A 14,117-nucleotide genomic window follows, 5' to 3' on the forward strand; every position below is an offset into this window, starting at 1 on the left:
TGCTGAGGTGAGTGATGACCCAGTGAATTCCAGGTTCCCCTTTGTAGCTTGGTGTTCCCAGCATTTGCTCTTTACCTCCAGCAGTGGAGTGGTTGAGCAGTGTTCTCATACTGAATGCCCCCGCCCGACCCCAACACATCCCCAGTTCTACGGAAACTCACCAAGAACAGAGTCTGCAGTTAGAGCCAAAGCGGGTGGTGGCCAGAGGGTCCTGAAAATGCAGTAGGGAATGGGAGTCATGAGCCCCTAGCCTCTTACGCTTGGGCACTTCCTTAAAAAAGCCTCCGTGGCAGGCTGGGGCGAGGAAGCCAAGCCCTGGCTCTGGGCAGGAGAAAGTGGGAGGAAGGGAGGACCTCAGACCACAGGCCGGCGGATTATCCTGTCTTGAGTGCTGCCACTGTCTCTGGCCACAAGGGTATGTGGAATGTCTGCCATTCTATATTATCACCCACCTTCATCCCTCAGATAATCAAGAGTTGACCCTAATTTATAGGAAGATAGTTAAAACCCTCCTCTCACTCCCACCGTGAAGCCGTGTAGGTGGGGGTGTGTTCTTAGGTGGGCTCTAGACGCACAAGTGAAGTCAGCCGTGATATTGGGTGCTATCCGTTTGGCCATGGTGCCTCTAAAGCATTCAGTGGGTCAGAACTACTGGTCTCAGACTTCACGCATCCAGCCCCAAGGTCAAGAATGTAATGTTTTTCTGCTAAGATTGTTTTATTTCTGCAACTCCTACCTTCAAATCATTGTGGCTTATGCTGGAATTTTAGAGCTCCAGTATTGTATCATTGTGCTATCTGAAAAACAATTTGAATCTATTTTGTTTGCATCTTTTGTTACATGTAAGGCAGCTGCACTTTATGTTCTTTGCAACTGTTTTAATTACAAGAAATGAGCTATTTACAAGGTTAAGTTTTATTAAGAAACATCTTCACTATTTGTATAAAAACGGAGACTTTTTAACAGCTTAGCCTCTGTAGTCAGTGAACATTGTCACCTTGAGAATGTAAATAGAACTGCAAGTTGAAATGACTGGTTACTTCATTTGGGTGAGGGAAACATCTGCAATAAAGGTTTGTGAATGTATCTCCATCTTGAAACCAGAAGTGTCATGGCTTTCTCTCACACTTGTGTGCCCAGCTTTGATGCTGTTGTACAAAGGAAATGTGTCTAGGAATCTACCCAGATGTTTCTTAGTCCCTCAGCAGTATGTTGGGTCTGCGAGAGAGGAGACAGTATTTAACAGGGCCTGTGTTACTTGATTTTCCTCCTCCAATAATGGCCAGTAATGGCATCCTAAGATTTTTTTTCTTTTGGCAGGAGGCAGGCACTAGCGTGGGAATGAATATGGATTTTTCTTAGTTTCCAGAGCTCCTGTTGTTCCAGAAAGCATATCCTTCTTCCTTTTTTAACTCCCCTGAGGTTCCTATCTACAGAGTTTCAGTATCTTTATCCAAATGCACATATTGTTCATTTGCCACTTTTCTATCTTCTTCATGAAATTAATTAGGCAATTTGCAAGCCCCTGGCACACCGGTGGCAGACAGAAAGCCCTCAGTGTTCTAGAGAAAGAATGATGGTACTGAAGTCTTTATTATTTTGTTGCTTGAGCACAGGTGTCTGTGGTTTGACAGTATTCTTTAAGTTAAAATAATTTCCAAAATTATAAGAGTTCCATTTTTGTCTCCATGGAAAACTCTGGAAGGATACATATGAAAATCCTGGTGTTTTGAAGGTGGTTGAATTTTAAGTAATTTTAATTTTTTTTATGTCTTCTGGTTTTTCTACAATGAACATGTATTATATAATTTTCATGATGATTCTGAGGGACTTTGCACTGCTTGGGATGAGGCCTAAGTGCCTTTCACTCCTTGCAAGTCTGCTCTCCCAAGAGAGCATTCTCCGTGCCCATGCCTGTCATGGCTCCCCAGGCTACAGGGAGGCCGGCTCACAGCCGTAGTCAGTCCTAGGGCCCTGGGCCATCCGTGTTTCAGAGAGAATGGGCTTCCCAGTACAGAGGAGGTCTGGGTGGCATCCGTGAGCAGGGCCAAGCATCTGTTGCCTTAGGAAGCTATCCACCCTGGGGCCATCAGCTCAGAGCCCAGGCCTCCAGCTCCTGGATGCAGAACTCCTCCTGCCGGGCCAGCACCTCATTGTTGAAAGTCGCACAGGGGTGGCTTCCGCCATGATACAAATCTCCATCCAACCACAGCCCAAACTGGCCACTGAAGAGAAGAGGAAAACCTGGGCGTGGCTTCGTCCGTGACCACAGCCCAGTTTTACATATATTTCATCTTACCTTTCATTTATCTTGAATTATTGGGGACTCAGCATGTTCCCCACAGGATTTAGAGCATTTTTTTAAACAGTTCAATAATTATAATACGTGCAGTGGTGTAACCATCACCATAATCCAGTTTCAGAACGTTTGTAACATCTTTAAGATGTCAATACTTAACCAGAGGAGTGACTCTCAGGCTTGGGCTCGGCTCAGACACTTCAGAGAGCATCCATTCTCTTCCCCTCGTTTGACAGTGAACCTAGGCAGGAGCTAGGAAGCAGGGTGCCGCACACCAGCAGTGGCTGCTGTGTATTCTGTGCCAGGCAGCCCCTCAGTGGAGGCTCTGCAGGCAGTTGGGAGAGCAAAGAACTTGTCTGGTACTAATCAAACAATGCTTTCATCTCTGCCCCCAGGATAAGATTTATTCTGCCTTCATTTACAGGTCACACCAGGAGCAAGAATAAATAACCTTTCTTCCTAACCCACTCCACCTCTGCACGCACACACATACACACACAAACACGTAGCAAGGTTTCTGGGCAAAGCCTGCCTTCCTCCAGTGAGTCACGTCCCCTAGGATAACAGACGGGGCTGTCAGGTAAATTTGAGGCCTGCCCATCCCTTGACCCTAGGCTCATCCAAGCATGTGGAATGCTGTTCCCAAAATTACATAAATTCCGACTAGGCTGTCACTTTGGGGAAGAGTTCATGCCATCCTTTCCCTTCAGTGTTGATCTGGAGCCGAGGTGAGGGCTTGGCTGCAGTACTGGGCAGTGCGCTGGGGGTGGTGAAGTGAGAGGCCTGGAAGTTAGCCACCAGCCTCCCCGTTTTGTCTGGGGCAGTCTAGCCCCAGCATTTCTGGACAGGACAAGGGACCAGAACGCCAACCGCCCTGAAATTCGGGGAGGACTGGGACACGCACCTGCCACTGCCCATCATCAGTGAATCCAGGTCTCCTTTCACAAAGAAAGAGTTGTTTCCTGTCCACTTAAAGACCTGGGATGACAGGAAAAGGCTCTGGTTACTGCATGAGTCCTGCCCTCGCAATCTGACTCTATACCACTGGGTGGCAGTATGGTGGAGGGAACAGACCCGTCCAGGCTCTTGAGATTTTCCAGTCTCCCTGGAGGTACCTCAGCCTGCCCTCCGTCTGAATTCCCACAGGCCCAGAGCTCCTCCGAATCCACCTAGGCTTCCTCCCTCCAGAGCGGGAGAGGAGCGGAAAGCCCAGGTCAGCAGTGAGGGCCTGATTCTACTACTATCTCCCCATCTCCCCCTGGAGCTTCCCACTTGCCAGCGCTGTCTCACACCCAGTTCCTCAGCAAGCCTTGCGGGCCCTCCCCCAAAGAGACACCCTGTCTAGGGCATGTCTGCCCCACCACCATGTACACTCACTCGTGCCCAAGTGTCACTCCTGCTGGATCACAGCCTCCTAACAGGTCTCTGCTTCCACTGCCTCCTGCCCCCAGCACGTCTGCATGCTGCAATCTGAGTGATCTATTCAAACTCTTAATTGGATATTTTCACCCCCTGCCTAAAGCCCTCCTGTGGCTTCCCACTGCAGTGGCAACTGCTCTAGCGAAAGCCCAGTCTGCTCTGACCCCCGATCTTCTCTCTGACTTCACCTTACTGACTGCACTTGAGCTACACTGGCCTTTCTGTCCCAGGGACATCCACAGCTATTCCTGCTTTAGGACCTTCATGCTTGTTGAGCCTTCTGCCCAGAATACTCTTCCCTGAGATCCTCAAATGGCCCACTTCTCATCTTTTAGCCCAAATGTCATCCCAGAGAAATTTCCTAGACCACTCTCTCTGTAGAAAGTAGCCCTTCCTCCCAGTTCTGTTTTGTTTTCCTCAGCATTTGCCTTTCTTTGCCATGACCCCTTTCATGTGTCAGTGGGACACTCTGCCCCACTAACATGTAAGCAAGGGCTGTCTTGATTCCTGGCATTATTCCTGAGATGTGGTATAGGTGTTAGTTGAATGAATATATTATTCAAGAGTCAATTTAGCTAATAAAAATTTTTTTTTAAAGTGTAGTATATTATTGTCTATAATTAGTTGGAGAAAAATGTTGTGAGCAACCAGTGGTTTTAGCAAGAAAATGGGCTAAACCTTGAGCTCAGAAGAGATGAGATAATGTAACATGTGACCATGAGAATACAGAGCCATTCAACTCCTCCTCTATTCTCGGCAAGGATCATGACCTCCAAACTTGAAGGAGTAAGATAAGGATTGCTACAGAAGAAATAAAGAGCATGTTCCTGATGCTGTTCGGACACATGATCAAGGAACTGCTGGGAATTCATGCAGAGCACAAGAGGTACCAGAAGACAAAAGATAGGCAAAAAGTAACCAGTTTTTGAGAAGATGAGATTTCATGACAATAGTCTGGGAAAACAAACCCTTGAAAAAAATCATTCGTTCAATATATTTTTTAAGCATTTGCACCAGGCATTGTTTTAGGTACAGGGTAGAAGGGTGTAATAACAAAAGTTTCTGCCACCTGTGACTAATTCCATTTAGTGTGGGGAGGCAGGTAAATAAATAAATAGTATGTTAGGTGGTGATATATGCTAAGGAGGAAAAAGTAGAGAAGGACAATATGATTCTCAAGGGATGGAGTGTTGTAAATTTAAATTAGGTAGTCAGAGAGGGCCTCGCTGACATGGTAACAGTAGAGTCCTGAAGGAGGTGACGATTGAGCCATGTGGAGATCCAGTGGAGAGCATGCTAGGCAGAACAGCATGTGCAAAGGCCCTGAGGTAGGAGCTGGCCTGCATGTTTAATGACCAGCTCAGAGGTCAGTGTGATTAGAGCAAAGTGAGGGAAAGGAAAATTAGTAAGACACAACATCAGAGTGAGTCCAGAAGGTGTAGGGCCTTACAAGGACACTGGCTTTTCTCTGAGTGAAAAAGGAAGCCATTGGCAGCTTGGAACTAAGAAGTGACATTCTTTGACTTAACCTTTTAAAAGCAACACTCTAGCTATCGTGATGACTAACAGTGGAAGCAGGGAAATCCATTAGGAGACTATAGCTTTAACACAGGCCAGTAATAATGATGGTGGCTTGAACCAGAGTGACTGCAAAGGATATGGGAAGAAGTGGTAGACTCTCGATACAGAGAAGGCAGAGCCATCAGGATTTGTTGACAGTTCATAGGTAGAGTGTGAAAGAGAGGAGTTAAGACTCCAAAATTTTGGGTCTCAGCAGCAGGAAAGATGGGTTGCCAATAACTTCACTGGGGAACATGGCAGGAGGAGCAGATTTCATGGGGGAAAGTCAGGAGCTCCGTTTTGGACATGTGAGGCTTGAAATGCCATGTATTGGGATCCAAGTGGAGATGCTGGGTGGTGGTTGGGTATATGTGAGTTTGGAGTCCAGGGAAGAAGCCATCAGCACATGCATGGCATGCAAAACTGGAAATTGATAAGAGCTTGGAGGAAACGAGGGTGTTAAGAGACAAACCAGCAGCTGAGCTCTGGGCCCCACTGATGTTAAGAGGTTGGGGAGATGAGGAGGAAGTAGCAAAGGATTCTGCCAAGGAGTTGTAAGTGCAGTAGGAGGGAAATTCTGAAACTTTAGAATTGTAGCATGTGAACGCAGCAAGGCAAGTGATGAAGACTACAATCCAGCACAGGTTTACTATGAACTAACAGCTTTCCTGTTTTCTGAGAAGATTACCAGGCTGGCTGATGGAAGCGATGCAATAGATATGGTGGGATTTGACTTAAGCAAAGCAGTCCACAGCTTCTTGTGACCTTGTCATGTGACCAGATGCTTGTGTCTGGAGGCACCTGTGGATGTCCTGGTCTGTGATTGGAGAAGGGTCTCTTGGAGCAAACCAAAGCACCCAAAACTGGCTCTTCATCCACTAAACACCAACACCCTCCACTACCTGGTGGCCTTCTATTTGTCCATCAAGCCTGTGAAGACTGTATGAGCTTGGGCAAGTGACTCAACCTGTCTGTGTCACTTTCCTCATCTATAAGATGGGACTGATAATAGAATGTACCTCACAGGATTGCTGTGATGATTAACTGCACTAATTTGTGAGTCTCAGAACAGCCTAAGGCAATAAACAAGTACATGTTAGCTGCTATTACTTGTATTAGTAGTAAAAGTAGTGTACTTCGTGCCAAGCACTAAGTTTTATTCAATGTGCTTACCCAATGTGCTCTGTAGTTTTATTCAATAAGTAACCCAGAGATGGAAAAGCTTGAGATGGGAGAAGTTTGGAACTATTCTCCTGCCTCCTTCAGAAGCCCTGTTCCCAGGCCATTGGTGCCATCTGGCTTGGTAACAGTCATCCTGTCCCTGTCACTCACGCATCTCCTTGTCATCAGTTGTCATTAGCCAGAGACTTGAGCTCTGGCTTGCCATCCTCCTGCCTTCCTCATTCCCGCTGTTGTCCTTGGTGAACTTGACCATCCACCTGGAACCCCCACCCCCCACTGCCCTTCAGCCCCTTTGCTCTCCTCTCTAGGGGTTTTCTCATACCCACCTCAGCCCCCATCTCCCATGGTCACTCCAGGAACTTGTCCTCGCCAGTTAGTTTCAAATGACCCTCTCTGTATCTTACATTCCAACACGGTGCTCAGCTGGCTTCACTGCTCCAAGTCTGACCCCGAGGCTACATCCCGTCTGTTGTTCCTGGCTTTGTCTCATTGTCCCTCAGTCCCCTTGAGCTCCCCTTCCCTACTCATCCAGCCCAGGTTCTGCACTCCATTTTTTATTCCCACCCCTGCTCCCTCTCTCCCTCTGGTAAAGCAGCTGGGCAGATCTCCACCCCCAATCCTGGGTGAACCCTCCCATCCCATGCCCCAACCCGAGGGCTACAGTAGCTGAAAGAAAGCGCACGTGGGGTTGGGCTGGCCTGTAAATTCTCACACCCACCTCCAGCAGCACCGCCCAGCTCTCTGCTCCTCTCCTTTTCTCTGAGGCATCCCTTCCCATTCCCCTCGACCCTCACACCTGCTCCTCCATCTTCCCTCTTAGCTGATGACCCCCCCTCTATGTCACAAGAAATTTAAAGCCACTGGATGTGCCTGTCTTCATCTTCCACCCCCACACCTACAGGGTCTACCTGCACGTGAACCCATCTTATCTTTACAGCCTGTGTCTGCTGAGCAACATCCCTCCTGCCCCTCCTCTCGTCACAGCTTGTCAGTGGTTGCCGGGGGCCTACTGCACATCTTTAAAGTTGAAGATGGGCAGGCCAAGGGGATGCTTTACCCACCGCTGCCCTGTTGCATTCCCTCTTTGGAAAGATGGAGGGACCAGGACCCCAGCCCTCCCCAGAGGTTAGGAACATCACCTTCAGCTGTGGGGAGAAGGAGAAGAGGAATGCCTCGCCTGTGCCATAGAAGCCTTTGCTGAGCCGAATAGCTGAGGAGGAGAAGGCCCCAAACATCTGGAAAGCAGAAGAGCATACGGTTTGCAGCTGGAAGGGAGCTGGAGGTCCTCTGGCAACCCCACTCTCTAAGCTTGGTAATAGGGGCTCATCCTCGAGGGGCACCTGGGGAGCCAGGGGCTGGGGAGACCCCCATGGGCCCATCAACACCCATCTTTTCCCTTAACACTCCACAAAGAAGTGCTCTTGCTGGAGTTCTACTTTTTCTTAAATGTACTTATTTTATACAAGTATTCCATGTAAAAACATATTTGAAGTTACTGACAAGCAGAAAGAAAAAAAGCCATCCCAAATCCCCATTCTTCCTCCCCAAGGTAACTACAGTTGACCCTTGAACAGCATGGGTTTGAACTACACAGGTCCACTTATACATGGAGTTTTTTCAATACATTTAATAGAAAACTTTTTTGAGATTTTTGACAACTTGAAAAAAACCTTTTCCCTAGCTTATTTCATTTTAAGAATACAGTATATAATACATATAACTTACAATATATGTATTAATTGATCGTTTATGTTATCAGTAAGGCTTCCAGTCAACAGTAGGCTATTAGTAGTTAAGTTTTTGGGGAGTCAAAATATATCGTAGATTTTTTACTGCACTGGGGGTCAGCATCCCTAACCCCTACACTGTTCAAAGGTCAACTGTGTTCTTAATATTTCAGTGCATTTCCTTCTAGCATCTGTTTAATGCCAGTGTACATATTCTCTTACAAAAAATGAGATCCTATAGTGTACTTGTAAGTTGTTCCCCCCACACTGTCATTTATAAAATTTCAAACATACAGAAAAGTTAAAATCACAGTACAAATACCCATGATGTAGATTCAAAACTGTTAATGCGTTTGCCATATTTTCTTTCTTTTTCTTTATACTTTTTTCTGTTCATTTAAAAGTAAGTTACAGATATTTCTAATATCTATCCCTAAGTAGTTTAGCACCTATGAATGGGGACTTCCTCTTATATAACTATAATACTATTATCTCACCTAAGAAAATTACTATCAGTTCCATAATAGTATCTAGTATCCAGTTCATAGTCCATTTTCTGCAATTGTCCCAAGAGTGCCATTTATATCTTGCTTTAAAAACCAAAATCAACACTTAATAACTATGGTTCTACATCATTTTTCTTGCCTGCCTAATATTTCACTATATAACGAGACCAGACCATAGTTTACTTAGCCATTTTCCCCTGTAGGAGAGTCAGGTGGGCTGCAGTTTCTCACTCTTGTAAACAATGCTGAGTGGCACAGGCAGGATCACTGGGAGGCAGCTTTGGGAGTAGGTTTTGGCTTAACAGGAGAATCTTCCTCATTCTCCCAAAGAAGGGGCTCCATCCAGGAGGAATGAGCTTCCTGGCATTTTGAGGAAGGAGCTCGTGCCCAAGTGGGCATCCCCTGGAACCCTAAGATCTCTCCCAGTCTGATATGTTCCTTCCACAGAACAACAGTTGAAACCAGTGGCCACCCCCTCCCTGGCCCCTGCCTGGAGAGCCTGCCTGAAATCCCCCCGTTGCAGAGACCAGAGGGGCTTGAGGCAGTGGCGTCTTGAGGTCCCAGGTGTAAAAGGCAGGAGTGTCTGTCTAGTGGCTGCCTCCTCCCTAGCTGGCTTTCATTCTTACCTCCTTGATCCATTCTTCTCCCACCAGCAGGGGGATGATTTCAAAGCCTAAACAGATCATTAAGGTGTATAAGCCCTGCTTAACCTCTCTCCTGTTTCTGGTGCTGCTGAGGAAAACGCTGCCGTTTTACATTTAGTCAAATGATTTATTTGCTTAACATCTGGCCCTTCCCCTATTATGCCCTTTACTCCAAGAGGGCTGGCACCTGATCCTGCTCTGTTCCCCATCTAAGCTGGGCACATAGAAAGTGCTTAATATACATGTGTGGAATGAATAAATTAGGGACTGAATGAATGAGGAAATGGCTGTGAGTCACATAGGTCTCAATGGCATCATCAGTAGTGTCCATTATAGGCGATTTAGACTTTCACCTCTGCCCTCTCATCCCTGAGGCTGCCCTGGGCAGGATCCATTTGTACATGGTTGGTGCCCACAGGGCCTCAGGCTGGGGCCCTGGCCCAGCTCACCTGCCCATCCTGGTCCCGCAGTGCCAGCAGCACTGGCCCGTTGTGGCCCTCCATCTGCCTGTACAGGTTCCGCAGACTGAAGCCATCCCTGGATGTACAGAAGGCCAGACTCCAGGAATGTCCGATGACTCTTGGGGGGAGGTGGAGGCTGAGCTGGAGACAGGGCTGGAGGTGAGCAAGGGATCATCCTCGTCCTCCTACCCTCCTTCCACCATATCCCCGGGACCCCAGAAACACTGAGGTTAAACAGGCTCTGCTCACACAGGCAGGCTGCAGAGTATCTTATACTGTTTCCAGACGACTTTCATGCCCATCAGCAGTAGCCCTTGGAGAGAGGAATTACTGTTCCCATTTACAGATGAGGAAACTAAGGCTCAGGGAGGTGAAGCAACTTGCCTAAAGTTTACATGGGGAGTAAGTAGCAGAGTGAGGATTTGAACCCAGGGCAGGTCTCAAGACTTCCCTGGCCACCCTGGCCCCTAGAGGCTGGAGAATAGATGAGGTGCTGAACTCCTCCTACTAATCCCTCCATCCCACCCTCCCCCACCCACCCAGCTTTGCGACAGAGCAGGCCTAAACCCAGGAGTCCCAGCCCTGGCTGGTGTCACGCAGGAGGGCAGGACCTTCAGGCTCAGGGCTGGAATCCTCGAATCACGGGTCTTGCCCGAACCTGCCGGATATCTGAGGCTCCCAGAACCTGGCTGCCTTCTGCTAGCTGGGTCTCCACAGGATCTTCAGGAGCTGGGGCTGGGGCTGTCTCCTCTTCTTCCCCTTCCTTTCCCTCCTCTGCAGACAGAGCATCCTCTACCTGGCTGGGCTGCAAGGACACACGGGCCTGGTGAGTAGAGGGCCCAGGAGCTCCCGGCTTCCACATCTCCTGAGCCTGAGAGCATTGGCTGCCTCACACTGCAGAAGCCCTGCAACTGCCAGCCCAGCCAGAGGAGGCTGGGAGCACCCATGGCAGCCGAGACCCTGTCCCTGCCTCCAGCTGGCTCCCTCCGCAGTCCCTACCGGCTGCGGGTCAGCACGCACATGCCCGTCGGATGTGGCCATGGGCCTTGCGTTTGTCTGCCTGTCTGCTCTGCACCCAGAGGGGGTGCTGGGGATCAGGTTCTAAGCTTGGGGGCAGGAGACGAGGGCAGGTGGCAGCCCCAGCCCTGGGAGCTGCAACTGTGCATTTGAACATGAAATACTGATAATGACAACAACCGTGGCTGACATGGATCGGCACACACTTGGCCAGGCTGAGTGAAAGGCTTACAGTGCATGATCCCTCTGAATTTTCCCAAGAACCCTAAGAAAGTGCTTCTTACTATCCCCATCTGACAGAGGAAGAAAGTGAGGCCAGAGGCTTCCCTGTCAGCCAGGGAAACCACACATGTAGGTGAGACAGTGTGTGCAGGTTTCTGTAAGACGTGCGTTCGTCTGTGTGAACGTCTGTTAAAATAGACTTATGTAGGCAAATCAGTGTGAGGTGTTGAGTGTAACTTTGTGTGTGTACCTGTCAGTGTGATGTGAGTGTAAAGTAGGAGTGTGTGTGTATGTCAGTGTGCCAGTATGTTGGTGTGTTCATTCATTCATTTGTTTCAGTTTCCACTCTGAACCAGAGTGCATGTGTGTGCAAGCAAGTCACCTGGGCACTTCTCGTGGGGAGGACATTGCTCTCCTGTTCCCCAGGTCCGGGCCTAAGGAGGGGTCCCTGTTGTGTAGGACAGAGCCCCATCTGGCACCCAGTCCACTGGGGAAAAGACAGAGGCAGCGGCCTGTGGTCCTCAACGGTCTCAGGACCAAGGGCGGGGAGACAAGGCCCCGGGTTTCTGAGTCTGCCCTCTGTGCCCCAGGCCAGCTGGGGAGAGACTTGGAAGGGGAACAAATCACCCACCTGCACTTAACTCTAGCCCCGGCCCCACCCTGCCAGAGAGTTCCCCATCTCCCACCTTTCCTGACCTGCCCCCAGCCCAAGCTGTGTCCTTTACCAGCCGAGAGTAACGCCAGTGGAAACCTTTCATTCTCCTGGGCAAGCTGGCCTCAAGGTTAAGCACGTCCTCAGCCCTGCAGGGGGGAAGAAAGACAGCTGGGTGAGGCGTAGAGGTGAGAGGGAGAAGCCTGGGCCACACCCGCTGGCTCCATGCCCATCAGCTGCCCTTTGCTCCCTCTCACTTGTCACTCCCAGGTGGAGTTGTCACTGGGCATGTTTGTGAGGTCAGCTGCACTTGGCATTCGAGGCCTCACTTAACATTAGCAACTAACACTTTAACCATGCATAGTAAATTCTAGTTGTGACTCCCTTCCACCTCTTTGCCCTTCTGGCAGCCTGGCCTATGGACTGTTGCCCTTTGGGCAGATGCTTGAGCCCCACGCTGGGGGCCCAGGATGTTGCTTCCCTATATTATCTTGAATAAGTCCCTTGCACCTCTGGGCCTTAAGTTCCCCAATGGGACATGTTGGGCCAGATCATGTCAGAGGCTTTCACAATACTGGCAGCCTGCCATTCAGTTCCCCCTCACAGCCAATGAGTGCATTATAATAGAAGCTTCATAGGGTCCAAGCCTCGGCAAAAAAAGACAGAGCTTTCAAAAAACACAGAAACAGACTTTAGTTTTCTAATTTAAAAAGTAATGTTTATTGTAGAAAATTTGAGAAATCTAGAAAAGAATAAAAAACACTACAAAAATATTCATAATTCCAATTCTCAGAGATAAACTCAACCCCTGAGGGTGTTTTTCCAGTCTTTTATATTTATTCCATAAACATGTAAATATACACATATATAAATAGATCATACCATGTATAATATTATAAAGTGCTCTTTTTCCACTTTAATAAATGAGAATTTTCCAGTGACATTCAGTACCCTTTGAACACATGATTTTTAATGGCCACATATTATTTCTTCATAAGATGTACATCACTTATTCTTCAACTATTGGGTACTTTGCTTCTGATTTTGGGAGATCATAAGCAAAACTGTAATGAACCTGCCTGTTCATAAATCTGATTATATCCTTTATGATAAATTTCAAAAGCTGAACGCTGGATCAAAGGGCATACAGAGGGTTCTTGATACATGTTTTCAACAAAGCTTCCCAGTGCTTAGAGCTGATCCATGTCCAGGTACCTTCAGGGAATCTCAGGGTAATATCTTTCTGATCATGAAGTCTTACACCCTTCAATTACAGATAAGGAAACACACTTAGAAAGTGGGAGGGACTTAACACAGCCACACAAAAGAATAACATGATGGTTAAGAGCACAGGTCCCAAAGTTAGGGAGTTCAAATCCTGGTTTTGCCACTTACTTACCGTGTGACCAATTAAAAAAATATCTCTGTACTTCAGTCACCTCATCTATAAAATACTAATATCTACCTCAGAGGGCTGTTGTAAGAGTAAATAAAGATAGTGGCTAAAGAAGTAGGATGCTAAACCAGGCCTCTGTCCTGTTCTCAATTCGATGAACTAACCCACAGGGCCTGGTGTTTGGTGAGCGCTGGATAAATGACAGCACTTACTGCTGTCCCCCCACACTGCTTGAATCCCTGCTGAGCAGCTGCTCAGTCCCCTCTGGGTACCTCTGCTGCAGTCACGCAGTAAGAAGCTCAGTGGGGAGGGAAAGGCAGGAACCGTGGAAGAATGTGCTCACCCTGATAGCCCCGGCTCCGGCTTCTGGCACCTCCTCCAGCCTGTCCAGCCTGATGGTTTCCTTAGGGCCTCTCCCAGATTCCCCAGAAAGGGGCCACTTCCAGAACCAACCCTGTCCACCTGGCAGTCCGTATGCAGCAGCTGTAGCTTCACACCCTGCTTCCCTGACAGGTGGCGGGTCCCTCTGCCCCAGCTCGGCTCCAGGCCCTCCTCCCTGGCTCTTATACCTGCCCAGAGGGTGGCAGGCCCTGGCCCTGTGCCCACTCCAGTTCCAGCTGGGAAGGCCTGGCAGTGATCATAATCCATCAGAAACTCAGATCCCACAAACACACACAAACAAGACCTTGTCACTCTCTGGCCCCGGCTCTGCCCCCACCAGCCCAAACAGGTGGTGGATACTGAACTCGTTGGCTTTAACCTGGAGCCTCTCACCACAGCTACCAGGTGCCACCTGCAGCCCACCACCAAGACCTTTCCCTTATGGGGCACAAACGTTATAGGACAGGGAATGCTGTGGGGTTTTCCATCAGTCACCCCCATGCTGCAGGGGAAGCCCAGGGCTGGGAGGCGGGGAGAGAAGCAGTCCTGCTCTGCCCTGCTCATGTCCCCCTTCCCAGATGGATGACGTCTCCTTCCTCACTGGTCTGTCATGACATTAGATGAGATCATGCACAGGCAGCCCAGCACTTG

The 14,117-nt window shown here is 48.6% G+C and overlaps 1 protein-coding gene across 4 annotated transcripts; it reads right to left on the reverse strand.

Annotated features, from left to right (window-relative positions):
• Positions 1-899: 899 nt before the first annotated feature.
• TLDC2 (TBC/LysM-associated domain containing 2) lies at positions 900-14,117 on the reverse strand. 4 transcript variants are annotated; one of them, XM_017674442.3, is made up of 7 exons: positions 13,429-13,829; positions 11,763-11,838; positions 10,457-10,603; positions 9,787-9,939; positions 7,600-7,695; positions 3,204-3,277; positions 900-2,254 (listed from the first exon to the last, which is right to left on the reverse strand). In XM_017674442.3, the coding sequence occupies exons 1-7, from the start codon at positions 13,731-13,733 to the stop codon at positions 2,095-2,097; spliced, it is 1,011 nt and encodes a 336-aa protein (XP_017529931.3). In that variant the 5' UTR covers positions 13,734-13,829; the 3' UTR covers positions 900-2,094. The 4 variants fall into 4 exon arrangements, with proteins under 4 accessions (XP_017529931.3, XP_017529932.3, XP_017529933.3 ...); XM_017674443.3 differs by having other exon boundaries at positions 900-2,225; positions 13,429-13,827; XM_017674444.3 differs by lacking the exon at positions 10,457-10,603 and having other exon boundaries at positions 13,429-14,117.

The sequence above is a fragment of the Manis javanica genome, chromosome 5 (genome assembly GCF_040802235.1).
Source record: "Manis javanica isolate MJ-LG chromosome 5, MJ_LKY, whole genome shotgun sequence".
Taxonomy (NCBI): domain Eukaryota; kingdom Metazoa; phylum Chordata; class Mammalia; order Pholidota; family Manidae; genus Manis; species Manis javanica.

Bases quoted from the DNA above. Each gene is read 5' to 3' on its own strand.
- TLDC2 (XM_073236628.1), bottom strand. From the start codon at position 14,030: ATGAGCAGGGCAGAGCAGGACTGCTTCTCTCCCCGCCTCCCAGCCCTG. The intron at 11,839-13,428 runs GTGAGCACATTC...TCCCCCCTGCAG, and splicing joins CCGGAGCCGGGGCTATCAGG to GGCTGAGGACGTGCTTAACC. The intron at 7,696-9,786 runs GTGAGCTGGGCC...TCTGCTTTCCAG, and splicing joins TGCGGGACCAGGATGGGCAG to ATGTTTGGGGCCTTCTCCTC.